Source organism: Agelaius tricolor, unplaced genomic scaffold, assembly GCF_023055355.1.
Source record: "Agelaius tricolor isolate 1412-34295 unplaced genomic scaffold, bAgeTri1.0.p SCAF_11, whole genome shotgun sequence".
In the NCBI taxonomy this organism is placed as follows: domain Eukaryota; kingdom Metazoa; phylum Chordata; class Aves; order Passeriformes; family Icteridae; genus Agelaius; species Agelaius tricolor.
The window spans coordinates 13124682-13143915 of record NW_027269271.1 but is presented as its reverse complement, the minus strand read 5'-3'; the positions used below and the strand labels follow the sequence as shown (position 1 = coordinate 13143915).

Here is a 19234-nt window from a genome sequence, read left to right as displayed (position 1 = left end):
TGAGATGACTCAAGCACTTAAAGAGAAGTGTATCACCTGTACACAGAAGCTACACTGGTATAACCAAAAATTCCTTGAAAAATGATCAAGCTAAACCCTGTTAACTCGTGTGTGGAAACAATGCCAGCTCAGAGATAGTTATTTTCATTTCAGCTAATGCCTGTAAAATTCTTAGCAGGAGCTGTACAGCACCATAAACATGCTTGACACCCATCTCAACGTCCCCACACAGTCAATTTGGGCCCACATTTCTGCAAACATCTTGCAAGACTGCGTGGTCCAAGCAGGAATCTTGGGGCAAGAGCTGCTGCATGAGGTGCTCCAGGTCTCCCCAGCCAGTGGTGCAGAGCAGAAAAGCAGCCACCCCACAGCAAGGCTGCCTTGTAAGGTGCCCAGCTGGAGCAGAAGCCACCAGCTGCTGCCAGGGGTGACCCCAGTGCTGGAAGGTCCTCCCCAAGGCACCTCAGCCTTGGCATGCCAGTGGTCACAGGTGGGGACACAAAGGGTCCCCTGGGCTCTCGCAGAAGCCAGCCTTTGGCCTCAGCAAAAATGCTGAACTGTAAAGCAGAGCAACTGAATCATGACAACCACTTTTCCTTTATTCCACTTCAGTATCTCAGGAGGCCTAGACTGAAGTCTAGATGGTATTCTGGATTTATTTTTATAATTAGAATGTGGAAATGAATGAAAAAAACCTGAACTCTGACACATGCACTTAATCAAATGGGGAGAATCAAAAAGCCAATGACTTGACAGAAGGGAAACTTCTGTCATTCTATATTGACAAAATAAAGATTTCATTTTTTCCTGAATGCCAGTGGTTAGCTTTTAAAGTGCATCATAATAATTTCAAAAAATAAGGAAGTCTGTAATTTATGCTGAAACTCGAAAATATTAAGTATGGCTTTATGCTTTGATTGTCATAGGTGTGTTTTAGATATAACTACTAAGAAAAATATCCTACAATCTTTTCTAATAAATTATAAAATATATTAATGCTACTTAAGAAAGTTAGATGCAGTTGGTTGGCACAAAACAAAAAGGTTTGCAACAAATCTCAATTGAGCATGGAAAATATGTGAAAATTCTAAATTTCAGAATTACACTTGCCAATTTCTAGCTTACATTCAAACTGCCCTTTTAGCTGAATTCCTTCCAGACAAAAAATTATGTGAGTCATTTACAAGATCACCAACAACCTTCCAAGGACATAAAAAACAACCACAGAAAAATGTAGCTGAATGGTATTTTACACAAGTATGTTACATATTTGCTTTTTAGAATCCTGTTTATTCAGGATGTGATATTCAAAAATGTTGAGTACTTCAGACACAGCCAACTGCAGATCCTCAGCAGTTTTGGAAAATCATGCATGTGTGCTCTACTTGTCTCTCTTGATAAATATTTGCAGGTATTTTCAGAAGAATAAGGTAAATCAAACAAAATTAATAAAGAGCAAAGCAGTTTCTTCAGGATAAAAATAAATAGTTCTGATTCTTAACCAGTGTAAAATTTGCATCCATTTTGTTTGACTCACTGGGTAATAGTTGCACTATGAATAGAAATTATGTCCTCTCTCAAGTAGTGGTCACTATTAGAACAGCACATATTATGCTGAGCAGGAATGAAGACTCCTTCTTTTGGAAGCTATGTTTTATATAAAGGCTTTTGTAGCAAAATCCTCAGTGTTGCAGTCTGTATGCTCTTTCAGCATTACACTTGAACTGCTCCTCAGTTATGCCAATCTGTGCACTATAGTTTCACTACACTAGTGCACTATAGTGCACTATAAGTTTCACTACAATACACAGCAGTTAGTTTTCAGATTAAAAAATAGCTTAAAGACTGATTTACAAGTCTTTTATACATAAGCTGCCTGAAATATCCAAGCTCAAGATTAATGTTCACACTTACACTTAGTAGGTGTATATGCACTCTGGCTACACTGTTTTAAACCAGACTCCAGAACAAAAAAACAGGAAAAAGAAACAACCTCCAAATACTATGTAAAAAATCTCCAGATGTATAGAAACCAAACACTTTAGATGTAACTGAGAATCCTGCAGCCTACCAAGCACTAGTTTTAGACATGGATCTGGTTTTACCTTTGCTGGCCAGCTTTGTGTGCAGCTTTGTGTGAGGAAGGAAAGCCATTGCCAGCTTAGACTTTGTGGAACTCATGCCACGACCTCAAGGCATAAGGTATAAAAGTTCCAGCCACGCTCACTCTGCTCCATGAGGGTGAATGGCAGAAAAAGTGATAACATGGAAGAAAACTGCTGATCCTCTGTTTGTAAAAATCTGTCCTTCAGCACAGATGAGGTTTACTGACTCAACGTGCACCACCCCTGCATGACAGATCCCTCTGTCTTCCACTGATGAATTGCCACATTGTGCTCCACGCCTTGAGATAACAGACTTCTCCATGAGAGACTCCGTGCAGAAAAGAGACTCCCACTGCAGAAGAAGTGCAGCATTTCTGTGATATTTAATGCTACAGGAAGAGTGGGACTAAACATTTCCCCAGAGGTTTAATTTTTATCACGAACCTGTAAGAAGTTTTTCGTTTCTAAAGTGTTAAACATGATCACAGAGAGAGAGAGAGAAACTTTTTACAGATTGTTGCTGAACTCTTGCTTTAAAAATGCAGTTCGTTATCTTCAGCATTTGAAATATTAATAGGCCAAAATAACCAGAATTACTGATGGCAAAAACAGATTTTTGAATGGTCCAAAGCACCTCACTTGCAAATTCACTGGTGTCAAGATGCGCACGTGCACCAGTTTAAGGTGGGCATCTACCTGTGCAGACTAGAGCTGTGATAGGAAATGCTTTGGCTTATCAATAATAGCCAAGCTATTGATAAGCTTGTTAAAGCTCCCAGTCCTGGGAACTCTTTTTCACTGTGTTCAAGCTGTGCTACATCTCTCCAGATGGATTCTTCCAGGGTGAAGATATGCCAAACACCTACATCACCAGGGGTATGGGCTGATGAAAAAGAATGGTTAAATGCAGTCCTTTCAGTTCCTCGGACAGCAATTTTGAAGCTTTTGAAATTATTTGCATACAAAGAAGTCTCCAGCCTTATTTAAACGGGGTAGGGTAAAACTAAGTAGAGAGATGAGATCTGATCCTTAAGTTAAACACAGAAATAGTTTTTCTCATGGAAAAAGGAGGAAAGTCTGTTTTCCTGCTACTTAGATTCTCATAATTATTTGTTCCCTTTATTATAGCTAAATAACACATTTTCTGAAAAAAAATAAAAGGGCATAACTACAGCATTTTAAAAGATAATAATTACATTCTATAGCACTTCTCTAGCATAGCCTTTTACCTCTCCTGTTAAACATCGCTGATTTTGTGCACTGATCTAAAAATACAAAAATTATAAAACAATAAAGACCGTATTTCTTATTAAAATTCTTTCAGAAATATTGAACAAAATGAAGGATATAACTCCTAAAAACATGAAAACCAATAATAATAATTAAAAAAAACCCCAAACTTTTAAAACTTCTAAAACAAGAAAATAATTTAGCTTAAGACTCTTGGGTGCTAAGGAATCCCATAAAATGGTCCTTTTTCTGTTCAAAAATGTAGTTAATAAAACTTGTCTAATGCTATTTAGTAGAAAGGCAAACAGTCCCTTTTATATTTGACATTAACAATCAGATCATTTGTCTCCCCAAAGAAAGCCCATACAGCTTTCATACAGACCACACAATAAAGAATAGTAATATTTCTGTTTACTGAGATATCAACTGGCATTTCATTGCAAGTCAATGGTCTATCTTTGCTACAGCATACTAGACCTCAATCTGGCATCTACAAATGTCAAGAGTATTAAAAAAAAAAAAATAGGATGGAAATCAAAAGCATGTTCTAAATTCCTAAAAACCAAACAAAGTTCACCTAGACATATTTGCTGCAGAAATCAGTACAATATTCAGCTGTCAATCTTGAAAAACAATGAGGGAGCGATGCTGTCAGTAGGACAGGATAATAACATTTCAAGCAGATGTTCAGGCGGGGCTCTAATTCTCACTGAACTCCCTTGGTAAGCATTTAATTTCTTTATCATATGCAAGCTAGGCAAATTGTACTTCATCAAAACTGTATTGTGAAATATTAATATTTCATATTATAGCAAAACTCCATAGAATAACCTTTGTCATATTAAGAACATCAGAATTTCAAATGTCATGGTTCTGCATTTTAATGCATCTTAAATAGCTTTTTGGCTTGGCACCATAAATTATAACTAGTTTAATCTAAATTACTATGCTGTAATATCATACAAAAATATACATTTTGTAATACAGATTCACTTCTGTGAAATACTAATGTTATGGAAAACAATGCATCATTGTACTATGATTTTTTACCACCTTCAATTATGAAGCGAGGTGCACACAGTGCAAATGTAGAGAGAGAGAACTAGCTGGAGCCTGAATGTGTATATTACAATAACAGCACATAGAAATGCAATATATACTGGGCAAATTAATTAATTCTCTGCCAGCAATCATTTTTATTTACAAATGGTTCTGAAAATGTATTGTAAAATCTACATCTGTAAACTGCATAAACATATATTACGGCTAGTAAGTTTCCTCTGCTATGGTTTAGTTCAGATTTAATCTCCTTTTAATTGTAGCTTTGTTTTTAAAATCATCCATGCAACTTGCTCCATATGTAATGAAGAAAATTAAAGATTAAAAATGAAGTTAGTCTGCATGTTGATTTCTGCTGGTTCTCATAATAAAGGCAACTGTTTCTGCATTATTGAAAGCGACAGCATCACAAATCAATGCATGTCACAACAAAATAAAGACAGATGTATCTGATTAATCAGAATTAAATTTTAGAAGTGAAGGAAGCATCTAAAAATCAAAGCAAACATTTCTGCTAACCCAGTTGTTTTTTCTAAACAGCCCATACAATGAGTGAGAGAACAACAAAGCCTGAATTCAGCTGATAAAACCCTAATTTCTGCTATAAACTCCTCGCTGTGGTAGTGAATATGGCATAGGAATGCACACACCTCATATAACCTTTGACTAATTTTGATACTATGTTTATAAAAACTTTCTGATTACATGTTTTAATACAAATTTTGTGTTCTAAACAATACTCACTAATAAATTCTTAGTAAATAAACCAGCTCACTATAACACTTCTCCTAAAACCCTCCCACTCACAGTTATGTGTCTAATTAATGCAGTATGTGTCATTCTGCGTGTAGTTTTCTGTTCATCTAAGCTCTAAAAGAGGTAATAATTGGTATCCATTTATTGTGGACTACATGATATGCAGCTCCCCCATTTCCCTTCAGTACCTTGCAAACAGAATTCACAAATAACGTTGCTGCATACAGTTATCTGAACAAGACAGAAATACTATTTGAACCAACAGAGCAATGAGCTATTGATCCTGCAGTCAAAACGGGAAGACATGAATGTAGAAAAATTTGTGTGAAGAGACACTTCTATTCTGCTACCATTTGTCTTTCCTAGTGATTGTCCATTTCAAAAGCAGTTATTCTCTTTTTGGAGGAAATCAAATCTAGTTGATACTAAAGCAGCTGTGCAAAGATGTTTAATTTAATAAATAAAATTGTACGAATCACTATCTCCCTCCCAGATACCATCAGACACATACAGGTACAATCCCCTATGATTAATATTAGCTCTACACTATAATATCCAGCACTTTCTAAAGTATGTAGAGTGCAGTATATTTTGAAGTATAAATACCCTGAAGGAATTTCAGCTATTTCTTATGTTAGCTTTTTTGTAGGTTTCAACAATAGTACAGTAGTATGCAAGAACAAACTTTGCTGAATCACTCCCAGTTGAAATGCTTACCCTACAAACAGAAAATGCTACAAAGGTTGTCATGAAGACAATTATGAGCAAGGTACGTGGGTGTTTAAAAAGGGAGCGAGCACAGCACCAAACAGTGAGCTCTGTGCTAACCCCCTCTGGGCAGAATGTGAAGCTTTCAAGGTGAGCCCAAGACACACAAGGATTAGAAAGACTAGGGGAGTAAATTAGAGCCCAGAGGCTGAACTTCAGCACTGCTACCCAACAGCTCCTCTGCACAAGGCAGTACATGGGCTGCAGGGATCCCTGGCCTTGTGCTTTAGAAGAGCTTTCTGTGCTAGATGATGGAAGAGAGAAAAGAAGTAGCTCATATGTAATAAATCCTGTGTCTTACCAGAATCACAGCTCTTCAGCCTGAGTCCTTTTTATCTCTATCCTTGGATCCCCTTCTTCCAAGATTTACCATGCTTTTCTCTCTGACCTTATTCCATCACACCGTAGTTAATGCATGGAAATTTGTGATTGGTCTCTATATGCTTTTCACCACCTATATGTCACTCATTTTTGGCCTGCATCAGTCACTTTCCCTGAAGTGCCAAAGGATGCCCATGGTAAACAGGGAATTCACTGTTTTCCCCTATTAGTGTCTAAACACAATGGCAAATTCAGTCATTGGTTCTGGATAAGGGAGAATTTCTGCTGCTGCTATGTTCCCCATGGCCACAGAGGCAGGTTATGCTTGACAAATCAGAAGGAAGCCCATCAGTTAAGCCTTACCAGGACAGATAAAATGAGGACATGAGGGAAGAACACAGAATCCTGCTTGCACATACAATCAAGGCTGAAGTGGAAAAGCTTCAGCTGCCAAAAACTGTGTCTAGCAAGCTCTCTCCCTTCTCAGAAGCTCTTCCACTCTTGGGAACTGTACTGTCTGGGGAAATGCTCCCCCTCCTCCCACCAACTCTGCAGGCTTATATCAGGAAATCTTTGCTCTTGATCCTGCTGCGTAGTTTGCTTTGACTAGCTTTGACTAGTGCAGGACAGCTGAATCTGAAATTCCCAATATTGGTACCACAGCCCAAGAGAGCATTCTGCTCCCTGCTAAAAGCTGTACAAGATTTATGTCTACATAATAAGAAGCTAAATTAGCAAAAAAAAAGTCAGCACATTATGGCAACCTATAATATTTCAAACTCTCTACCAACAACTTGTTCTAGCATTAAGTCAACAAGAACAGTCTTTCTGTATACTCAGTTTATGTAAGAGCTGCCGTACCCCTACTTAGCTTTTCTTCCCATTTGAAATAGTTATTTTTGAAGTATTAAGTACCATGTTACTCTGATAAATAAAAGCAATTTTGCTTCTGCAGCACCTCTCAGCCAATCACCTGAAATCATGCCACAAATACACCTGTAGGAAGTGCAGTACTAGGAAGAACACAATAGTAGAAAAACTAGGCAGCACTTGAGTGGGACACAGTTCTACTAGACACAACACGATTCAATATCAGAATATTAGAAGGAAGCTTAAGCAGAAATAACAATCACTGAACTAGAATTCACTAGATAACACTTTTCTGAACTTACTAACTTAAATAATACTTGCAATATCTTATTGCAACAAATACTTAAAAAAAAACTTGAGAGATCTTCATCTGAGTCACACCTGCAGAGCATGGCATCCAGTGGAACACTTCGCAGGCGCCATTTCAGAAATGACTCAGAGTCTGCTGCTTAGTATAGCACCAACATCACTTCCTACAACATGCATGTCTTTCCTCCTGAACTCCCACCCAAGCTGGAACTCAGCCTGTGTCTGTTTAACTCTCGAGATGCACAGTAATCAACGTGCAGTCTGGCAGGACTGCCAGCATACCAGCAATAAAACTGATTAAAAAAGTAAGTCTCAGTACTTGCTATGGGTTGGCTGTAGCCTAGGCACAGAATAATTACAGCTGATGGTATGTTATACATGTAAGTCAGTTGTAAACATACTTGAATGACATTTATGTCCTAAAAAGTCTTTTAATAAGAAGCCCTGAGAAGTAGATTGGAATCTCCACTGCAATCCAGATGAACACTTACTTCCCCAGGACTACCTCAGGTGTAAGAGACAGCAGAATCCAGCCTGACTTATTTTACAGCATTCTGCAGCAACACAGCATTTTGTTCTTGACCTTCCCCCTACTAGAGAGGCACCCACTATAGTTAATTCACCTATAGTACTTACCCATGGAAAGGTGGAAGAGGAACAAATCCACCTTCTCTGTTCTGCTCCATCCATCAGTACCTTTGTATATCCCCCCTCTGAACCAAGAATAAAAGGCCCTTGTATCCAAATTAAATTCAAAAGCTTTCTTCAGCCCACACTACTCTATGCTACTGGTTAACAATACATGGCTATTACTCACACTGTTACTGAGGCCTATGTTCAAGGATTCACGTTTTCTTCCTCTCTCCACAAGTAAAACCGTATCTACATCTCAGCTCAAAACCTGTTTCTTTTCTCTATGATCTGTTGATCAAAGTTGTTGTTTTCTTTCACTCTAAACTTCTTGCTCAGTCTCACTTCACCATTTTGAATGTAGTAAGAAGAAGTTGCAATTCTCCTGAATTCAAACAAGCAATTACACACTTAAAACTACAGAAAATGCTTTTTATAAGGTGCCACACTGAGCCATAGGCTTAAAGACTTAATTCCAACTCCTTCCTCCTCCACTACATGTTACTGAAGGTTGATGATGTCACTGTGTTTTTTCTCTTCATAGGCTTGGTTTTCTGCTGCCTCCATCCTTCTCTTTCACTTCCCACCCAGCCTCCCCCTTGCAGCCACATGATAACATTGCAGCTGCACCTCCAGTTCAATGGCTTATCTTGGCAGCCTCTGGCTCAGAATCCACCTTTCGTGGGTTATGTGACAAAGCTGTTACTCATTCCCTTTGCATTCTGATCCTTCACACAAAACATTTTCACTGCAGCATTTAAAAAAATAATCACTTAATTGTTGATTAATATTAGAAGTCGGAGCAATATAAGGGAAGAATGTAACAACAAACAGAACCAGAAATTGTCACTGCACTGTGGAAAGCTCACAGGCTAGTTGGACTACACAATGCATCATAACCATTACCTGCTATTTCATGCTAGTTGGATATAACAGAACCATTCCCCAAAGATTCAGATTTTTCAATTATAGAAAGATGTGGTTACATGCAAAATATACATAAAATATTAAAAATATTAAAATATTTCCTCACCTTATCCAGGGAGAATGTTTTAGTGACAGCAAAGCCCCATCCAGCTTCAAATGCTCTTCGAATCATTGAAGAACTAGTAGCAGGGGTTGCACTGGCAATGCCAAAAGGATTTGGAAACTTCAGTCCGGCCATTTCTACACTGATATCCACTAAATCTATAGGAGTATAGAAGAGAGGTAGTTCTGGAACTGTAGAAACTGCAACACCATATAAGGACTGTAAAAAACAAACAAACAAACAAACAACACTAAACCACTGATTTTTTTTTCTGGTATATATTTTTATACAATTTATTATTAATCCTGTTAAATGGGATAATTAATACATAATAACCCAAAGTTCAAATACTCTATTTTGTGTTCAGACTTGCAAATCAGCGAAACATGCAAACACTCACCTATGTAACATCTTCAGCCCAAACAGTCATCATGCTGAAATATTGAAATATTATGCTATGCTGGAAATAACACTGACAGTAACAAAACTAATGAAGAAAAAGTTACTTTACATCCTGTACTGATAAGCCTGGTTAAGTCCAAACATTTGTTCAGCCTTTCTGAAGAGCCATCTCTATTCCCTACAGCAGTCAGTAACAGTGAGATTGAAAAAAAAACGGGTATGCAGACAGACCCTCTCTATTTCTCTCCTCAGGTTCCAATCTAAAAAAAGTATAAGAAATTGTGAAAAATGAGGGGAAAGCATCATGTGGAGGATCACTCAGCCCTAACTCTACGTATTCTGAACCTCTGAACATTTTTCCCCCACTTTGAAAGATTTTTATACAGCCTATACAATCGCATATCTATGCAAAACTAATTTTGGGGTTATATTTAATTGTAGTAGTATGAATATACTTCAAGACTGAAAAAATTTAGTGTCTGATTGCCATCAAAAACATCATACACATTATGGCTGTGCTACCACAGTCACTATTGTTTTCATTTGAAAGTCTTTTCTCTGAAGAGTCAGTGAAAAGCATTCAGTGTATATGTTGAATCTAATAATATAAAAATTGCAGAGAGAAAAGCTTTTTCCATGTATGGATACTGAACAGCATCCTGATTAGCTGTGGTAGATAGAATTTAAATCTTTGTTCACTCAAATGGTTGACTCAACAAAATCACAAAGAAACAAAGCAGGAACTTCTAACACAGAGAAGCCCTACACTGTCTGTGTTCCTACTAAGTCACAGCTAAGAGCACAGCAGTTTCTTCTATCTTTAAAAAAGAAGACTTTTTTCAGCAGGACAAAAAGAACCAGTACTTGAATTTTGGAGAAGACTTTCTGTAGCAGACTTAAAACCTCAGCCACTCAGAAATTGCTGCCTTTTGGGCTTTTTGATTTATTTTTTTCTTTAGGGAACTTATTTAATCAATTTTTACCTGTGAAAACTAAAAAAGCACAGATGGGATGAGGAGTTTTTTGTCCTTTTTTTTGGTGCCTTTTGTTTCCTAGGCTGGTTTAAAACCTGAGAGTTCATGCCTGTTTTGTTTTGGGATTGTGTAGATTCCCCTCACACTATTCTGACCCCAGATCTTTGAATCTTCAAACAAAGAGGATACATTTTGGGGCCAAATTTTCTGATGGCTTAAAAGCACTGAAAGTAGTGGAATTGTCCTAGCCTGAATGATGAGAACCTGAATGGGTCCCTAATGGTGGACATTTTGAGAAAAGCTAATTTCTAAAGATCCCTACACTTGGGACCAAACTTGCTTCAGTATCATGGCCTCTCTCAGCTGTAACCAGTGCAGTTACACTTGATAAAAAGCCAAACATGCCCCATTTCTTCCTTCCTGAGTGCTCACTGCTTCTTCCACGTCATATCCCGTAGGGCTATTTTTCTACACCAGGAGCATCTGAGTTCTTCCAAAACCAAACAGCCTGGCATTCTACATCTCAAAAGCTTTTGTTAACTGGCAACAAAAAAAAAAAAAAAAAAAAAAGGAGGAAAAATGAATTTTGTCTTTTTATTACTTTGAGTTTGATTTCATCCTTTTAATTTTATTTTTTTTTTACTTTTTCTTACCTAATATTTCAACTGCAAAATGTTGTTTGCAATGCCAAACCAGAAAATCCTGGATCACACAATTCAAATTAAAGTGTTTTGTAAATGCCAGCACTTTTGTCTCCTACATATCTGAAAGTAGGAAAATCCACTGAAATAAAAACTGATATACTGAACTCTTACAAAAAAATCTTTGATTGTCATTCTGTAAGAATGACAAAGAAAGACTTAAGGAAAATTGTTTGGTCAACTCCACTTTTGCGCACGTGTGAGCAATAAATGCAATTTTCTACTTTGAATTAATTTGCTATTCAGAATCGTTCAAATGTTCCCTGTGAATACATTTCAGTCTGAGGATTGATCACAAACAATTCACAGTTTGTACAACTGTAAATATAATTTGCTATAGACAAATAGACAGAGGGTGCTGAATATGAAGCTGAAGTTCCATTGTACTGTTTCTTTGCCCAATCAGGACAATTAAATCTCTGAAAATTGTTCTCACCTAAAATGAACACTGCTTGAAAGTGATTCTTAGCAACCTTTCTGTGGTAAAACAGAAAATATATCCTATACAAGACAAAACAAAAAATAGCACCAAAGCAGTGAAAGCACATGGTTGAAAATAACCCATGTATGAAATGCAGGAATAGGCCTTGCCTCCTGCATGCCATCATTCAGACCAGTCTAAAGCCACTTCCCAAACTGCATACAGGGGTCCATTTCTCCTGCCTTACTTCCCTTCCAAAGAGCAGAACCACAAAGAACTCCACCCACATGCACTCAGGCCCCACAGTATTTCCCCAATGATTTGCTAATGATGAAGTGACCCAAGCAGAGGTGGCAAGGGGAGAAATACAAGGTTTCAATGGAATAAACCAAGTATCTAAAACCACACAGGGGCAGGATGCAGCTGAAGGTTCAGTAGTCAGTGGCAATACATCTTTGGAGATTTATCTCCCTCCTCCTATCACTTCCTTTTTTGCTGTTTCTTTCCTTTCAGCACAATGCTTATAAAATAAATATGTTTTATAAGCCTTGATGCATTGTTTTCTACAAAGCAAAATTTTTGGCAAACAGAAATAGTATATAGTTTCCTGAAAGTGAAATCATCTTTATAATGAAGGATTTCCCTGACGTTGCACAAACAAACAGGAAAAGAAAGCCTGCAGGCAAGAGTTTATTTATAATATCTCTTCTCTTGATTTTCAGAAGTAGAGGACAAAAAGTGTGGTCTATTCTTCCTCTCAATTTGATGCCAACCAGCTGAGCTACCAATATTGCAGGTACTTGAAATCATGACAATTTTTTGGAGACTGGAACATGGTGGTGAAAAATCCCCAGCACATTGCAAGCAGTGGGTCTAGTTCATCCTAAACAGGGTAAAGGACTGGCCTGAAGGCAAAAGCACAGGAGCTGCAGTGCAGGGCTGAAAGACAGGAACTCAGCTTTAGACCTGATGCAATTTTTGACATTACTTTTCTTTAGATGGAGAAAATTCCTAAACCAGAGTGATATGGTCTAACTACATTTTCTGGCCTTTAACAAAGATAGACTGTGAAAGCAAGTAGTTGTATTACTGTTATTTTTCACAGAGAGCCTTCTCTACAAGTCCTAGTGCCTGGAAGAGTTTTCCTGAATACTTCCATCTTACTCTGGCTTTCTCCATTTTGAAGTCTGATCTTAAAACATGTCTTTTCTCCCTTGCTTCTGCTATCCTCTCTCCATTAATTAACTTGGTGGCAAATATGTTTATATTATTTCATACAATCTCTGAATGGTTGTGGTTGGAAGGACACATGGGGACTATCTTGTCCAGCATCCTTGATACTGCAGGTTTGCTCAGGGCTCGGTGCACTTTGAGAGAGATTTTCTCAGTTCCTTTCTGGCTTTCTTTCTGTAACAGACATATTGCTTATTCAGGAGCAAGCAACTAAATTACCAGGCTTCCTGAATCTGCCTTTAATTCACCTTTTTTGCAAATGGTGCTTTATTGCTGCCTGCTAGTGTTTCATACGTTGTTCTAGCTACACAAAGGAACATTAATTTTTTCCTGCAGTTATCCTGAAAAGAAACAGACAACCTAACTAATGGCTTCAAATTCAAGCTTCCTGGGAACCTCTCAATTTGGGTATTGATTATGAAATAATGTATATTCATGCTCAATAATGTATAAAGCATGCTCAAGGAATAGATGAGAATGGTCAATCTTGATAAAGAATCAACACTATACTCTTCAGAGACAAAGCCCATATATTTTCTGACAGCCTAGGTAAAGAAAAAAATAGAAAATATACAATAGTGGTTCAAAATAACATTGTGATGTGCCCAAAATTCATCTTGAATGATGTCTTACTGAAGTGCAATTTATATCAGTGGGGATCTAGGCCTCTATTCTCTAAATGTATCATGTACATTTCAGTCTAGGAAAAATATAAAAGAAACTTCCACAGTGGAAGGTTACAGTAAAGAAGAAAATAGATTTAAATAAATGAAAACTTATTGTGATTTAGAAAAAAAAGTCACTTTTAAAGAGGGATTTTAGCGAGAAGAAGATGGCAGCTTGACTGACATATATGGGAAAATAGGCTACAGGTAAGTGCATGAATAGAGCAGGAGTGAAGCATTAGTGCTGGCACAGTCATCCAAGACAAAAATACTGGAACTGTCTTTGCTCTCAAGATAGGCATAGAAAATTAAAAGTTAGTCCTTTTAATTTTCGTGAGTTACCCTCAATATAACTATTATGCTATTAAATCCATTCACACATCAAAAAGAAGTGAATGGTAACTGAGGCCTAGAAGAGAACAGCAGCCCATATTGCTTCTGCACAGGATCATAAAGTCACTGCTGGATAAAAGCAAAGGCTTACAATCCCCAAACTAAATAAATGACTACGATTACTTAATTGAAATTTTTATGTCATTCATGGAATAACAAAAGAAGGTTGAATTGAGAGAAAACGTGAGTAGTAGAAAGTTGCATGAATTGGGCTGATTCTGTTTGGATCAATAAAGATTTGCAAGGAATGGTTCTAGGAAGACTGACTGTATTTCCTAACAGGTTCTACTACAGCTATCCTTAGTTAGGCTTTGACCGGTCATGTTTATAGAAACTAACCTGACACAGCTGCAGGCAACAATTTTTGAGATGAACCTATGCCTCATATAGTGGGAGGAATATGTTAAGAGGCAGGAGATATTTAGGCAACTAATGATGGAAAGTTTCCAGCATAAGAGCAGCCAAGAAGCTTCTGTAAATAACTCTCAGTATTGAACATAAGGCATTTCTGTTGAAGAGTCCTGGAGTCTGGATCTCACGCCTGACTTGACCACGTGCCAGAGCTTGCAGTGACTGGAGTTTCAGGGCACATATCAGCCCCATCTGTTCGCTTAGCCTTTTGCCTGGAGTAGGTTGGGATACAAGCAGCGTGCTGTTCAAACACTGCATTCTGCAAGTAGTCAGGATGGGAGGTTTGAGTTATACTCTTTGACATTGTCTTGGACTAGTTGAGAAATCCTATGGAATAGTTTCATTTTGATGAAGACTGACTACATCATTTATAAATCCTGGTGCTGATATAGTTGGTGATTTTGGAAATGGCTACCTACTCCTTAACTGAAACAGACAGTATCAATGCATTTATTTAAAATTTAATGTGCACTTGATTCAGACACTCAGTTCACAGGATGGTTGCCTGCTTTAGAATCTCACAGCAGAGAGAAAGTAAGGTGGTGTGCAAGGGTATTTTTTCATTTGCTTTTGGAAGTTTCCAGAATACAGCTCAGCTGTGAACTGAGTGCATGGGCACGCACATGAGCACAAAGGCAGGCACATGTGCACACACCTGTCCCTATAAACAGAAGGATAATACAATCCTTCTCTTATCCTTCCCTAAACAACTTCTTTAAAAACAAACTCCTCCAGTCACTAAAATTTCTACCAGCTCCAAACACTGGTGAAGAAAATTGCCAAATTACAGCATTTTGCACCACAGCAACCAGATTTTACAAGGGTTGCACATCCAAATAAATGCCCTTGGGCAACCCATTCATCTAACAGCTGGAAAGGTGACACTTGACATTTGGAAACTTTCCTGTGAAGATTGCTGTAAGGCTTTCCCATTAGCTTCCTGGTGAGATTGTAAGGTTGAATAAGCTGCCTTGAAACCTGCAAAGGGTAACAGAAATGCTCTAATATCACAAGTCTGCTTGATTTAAAATTCTAATTCTTAAGCCATGACTATTCAGATTTTTTTCCAAAGTATTAAATACATTGCAGAGGGGAAAAATAAAAAAAAAAAAGCTTTGTGGAAAAAGCAACATGATAAATGAGGGTTGCCTGTATTTCTAAGAGGTTGAATAAGGAGACAAAAAGAAGGAGATACCTTCTCTCCCCTGCCACAGTTACCCAAAATCACTGTGCATTGAGAAATTAAGCAAGCAGGTCAGGGATTAAAGATGTTTCACACTCAGCATTTTCATCAGGTCTAAGAAGGCAGGACACAAACAGTGCTTTACAACAAGTGCGAAAAAATATGCACAGATACTAACAACAAGCTTTCAGCTGAAGTATTTTTAGGAAGTGAAATCAGACCCCAACAGCATGAAATTGCACAAACATGCAATCAGAGAGGCTTTGAGCAGATGGATGGGGGAGAAAGACATTGAGCTGTTACAGTCCCAACTTCAGTTGTTCAAATCTCTTTATGTGGGAGAATGAATCATGTATCATGTTTCTCAAAAGTTCCCTGCACTATGAACACACTTTTTGTCAGTTGGTTCTCCAGGCTGTGTCTCTGTCTCGGGAGGTTTCTATTCAGCTCCTCTAGACTTTGTGCTCATCTACTAGAAAAATTAGGGCAGAGTCAGCAACATGCAAGGAGAACCAAAGGGAGACATGAGGTTTTTCAGGTTTGTATGTATTACATTTCTCACATAAATTCTCCTTTGCATTACTTGCCTCTGTGCATTTAATGTTTAGTTTTTGTCAAGCTCTTGTATCCAGTTCATCAGTCTCATCAGAGCAAACTTGGGTTCCAGTGTAGATAACCTGAGCACTCTGTAAACTGTTAGTAAACTAAAAATGTCTTCCTCGGGTAACAACATTGGCAGTAGTTAATTTTTACTTTATGCACTGCTGGAAGATTTTACTTTTTAATACTTATGGAGCTCACTCCTTTTCCCCAATTACCCAAATAGGGCTTCTGCTTGCAGTGTCTCTTGTGCAGGGAGACTTACTACCATTGAGCGGAATTCAGAGCTGGGGCCAAGAACACGTTGCTTGAATTTTAGTGTTAAGATAATATAAGAAAGCTGAGTTCACCTACCCAAACTCTAATATGTGATCCAAGATGAATGAATATGTAATGTTCTAATCACCAGATAATCTATGTATTATTTCTCAAAATTTGTATAATGAATCAAAACCACAATGAAAATATTTTTCAAAGTATCTAAAAGGAGATCAAACTGGGAAAGAGAAAAGTACTTTTGAAGGAGTCACCTGTATGTATCTGTGCATGTACCAGGAAGCTTGTTTGCCATCGTTCACAGATTCCACCGTAGTGTTGGCAAGACCACCAACGTCGCCCCCTGCAAACACCCAGGGCTCACTTGTTTGCATCGTTTCTGGGTCTACTTCAGGGAGACCCCATCTGTTAAACTTGATAGGTGCCATGGCCTCTCTGACTATAATTAAATAAATGAAAAATATGTTAATAAAAGAAAAAACTGTTGCTAAAATCTGTCAAATATTTGATGATAACAATAGGAAAATCGAATGCTGAGAAAGATATCTCTCATTAAAGTCAAATCCATCCTGACTTAATATTCAAACTCAGAACATCCTGGAAGAAAGGCTCACTTCAAAACATGTTACACATATTACAAATGAAACCATAAAACCACAATCAAAATCAAATGGTTAGAAGAAGACAGTATCTTTTGTATCTTTTCACTACAACTTCTGAATTTTTTTAATGCATGTATTTAAAGACTCTAATCTTTTTCATGCTGTTAGGAAACAGCACATAGAGGCATTTTGCACAAGAAATATTATTTTCCTCCAAATAATGTAGATTTGAAAACAAAAAAAATATTTTTAAGCTGCTTGGCATTATATAAATGTCATTAAATACACATAAATGCTCAGAAGAATATTCTGTTAATATTTTTTAAATTACTACATTCACAAGGCACTTCAAAGTATCTTCATTAAGAGAATATTCTTTTCAATAAATAGTTTTAGCAAATTTTGATGGCATCTATCAAAATAGGGGGGGGGCTATATAACTTTGTCTGCAGTAACAGAACATGCTGCAATAAAATGCAGTTTAAAATTGCAATGTCCCTCAGGGACGTACCACTGGCAGATGCAGATTGCCAAGGTCAATTAAACTGATGTAGTTGCACTGTCATAAACGTAAAAGAGAAACCTGCCAGTTTAAGATGAAGACTTCTCCAACACAAAGGGCAAAGTCATGGTATTGTCCCAGCACACGCCTCAGTACAGAGCAAGCTTCAAACACAGCGTTCCCACACATCACAGTGATGGGATTTTCATCCAAGGCTCTGTGTCTCCTTTCACTTCCATATTAGAAATGTATTTCAAAGTGGAGGCTGTGTATAATCAGGGGCAAAATAATGAAACAAGAAGCAAGACACAAACATTGTCACCTATTTGTCCCACCTACACTCTCCTCCTCAACCTTGGCATTTACAAACATATTCAGAGGACTCAAAGGATTTTTTGCAACTTGTTCAGAAGCTTGAGTCAGAGAAGACAGTTCTAACTGAAAGCCTGTACCAGATTTTCTACCAGAAGTATTTAATCTATCTGCAAGACCTATTGCCTTCACAGTCTCTCCCACGTGGCATATACATGAGGCTTAAGTTGACAAAAATAATATTTGGGTAGCAACAAACTCAAAAACTTAAGAAATTGTGTCCTGTAAAAATATCTAAATTACTGAAAGATCACATGGAACACAACCTTCAGACTGAGACATTTTTCATCTGGAAAATGAGGGGTTTGGTTTGTTTGGGTTTGGGCTTTTTCAGTTTGTGTGGGTTTTTTTAAAGGAAAGAGTTGGCTGATAGCAGTTTTATCAAAAATCCTTCAGAAATCAATACATTAACTTTCTCTTTGTGCCTCAGACTGTGTGTACTTCAAGAAAGCTTTTGATCATCTTATATTTGTCATATATAGGATAACTTATTGCATCCAGTGGTACCATCTCAGCATGTGGTCTAGACGGCTCTCACAAGTTAAATATGTACAGGCTTGTAAAGACATGTTTGGAAAAAAACAGAGGAAAACTTGGTACTGGGGATTTAATAGATGACTTCTGTCTGAGACAGGACTGAACCACAGTAAAGGTTTCTGAGGACAATATGCTGTTGAAAATGTAGTTTTTCAAAAGAAATTATGTAAAACTGGGAGTTATGACTACTTATTTCATTTTGTGGAAAAACAGGGTATTACTTCTGTTATCCTGTATCTATTACATTTCTCAAATCTCTTTGAATTGCTTTGTTCTAAAATAGCTGTCTGGACATAATTATACAAAACGCTTTTTGAGTATGAAGAATGCCCAACTTATCTTCACCTGAAACATCTCTCCAGGCCTGGGGATTTGTCTGCGTGATCAGTATTTTTAAAATCAAGAAAGAACATTTCCCTGGTGGCAAGGTTGACATGGTATCCAACTGCTATTTATTTCTTTCTTAAAATCTCCAAGATTTAGGTTATATAAAAAAAGGGCATGGTTCAAAAGCATTTTATATAAGAATTCCTAACATCCTCACAATTTGGATCTGATACCTGGTGCAACTGAGAGGCTGAAGGGAGCACCTCCCAGACCACATGCACAAAGCAGGGGAGAACTTTTGTCTTCAGAAAGGAAAGTCCTTTCTCTGCCCCTGCAAGGGTGAAAGAGAGCCCAGGGGCCAAATGTGAGCTTGAACTATTGGTTATCTGAATTGGTGTTTGACACTGAACAACAAGCAAATCAGATATTTAATGCTCGGTGCATCATTTGGGACAGAGGCAAAAAGTATCTTTAAAAACCTTCACCCTCTCAGTTTCAGTCTTCAAAGTTAAAACTAACACATTGTTTCTCTTGAAATTCAAACTGCAAACACAAAC

The 19234-nt window shown here is 37.6% G+C and overlaps 1 protein-coding gene across 10 annotated transcripts in view; it reads right to left on the bottom strand.

Moving 5' to 3' along the window:
- DPYD (dihydropyrimidine dehydrogenase) overlaps positions 1-19234 on the bottom strand; it is a 331540-nt gene that overhangs the window by 147859 nt on the left and 164447 nt on the right. For all 10 annotated transcript variants that reach the window (XR_011680584.1, XR_011680586.1, XR_011680585.1 and 7 more), the window contains exons 12-13: positions 16592-16776; positions 9082-9297 (exon numbers count right to left, since the gene is read on the bottom strand). Coding sequence is in view for 4 of the 10 variants with exons in the window: in XM_071436195.1 (XP_071292296.1) it covers positions 9082-9297; positions 16592-16776 (401 nt within the window). In the remaining 6 variants the exon portion in view is untranslated. The remainder of the gene's footprint in view (positions 1-9081; positions 9298-16591; positions 16777-19234) is intronic.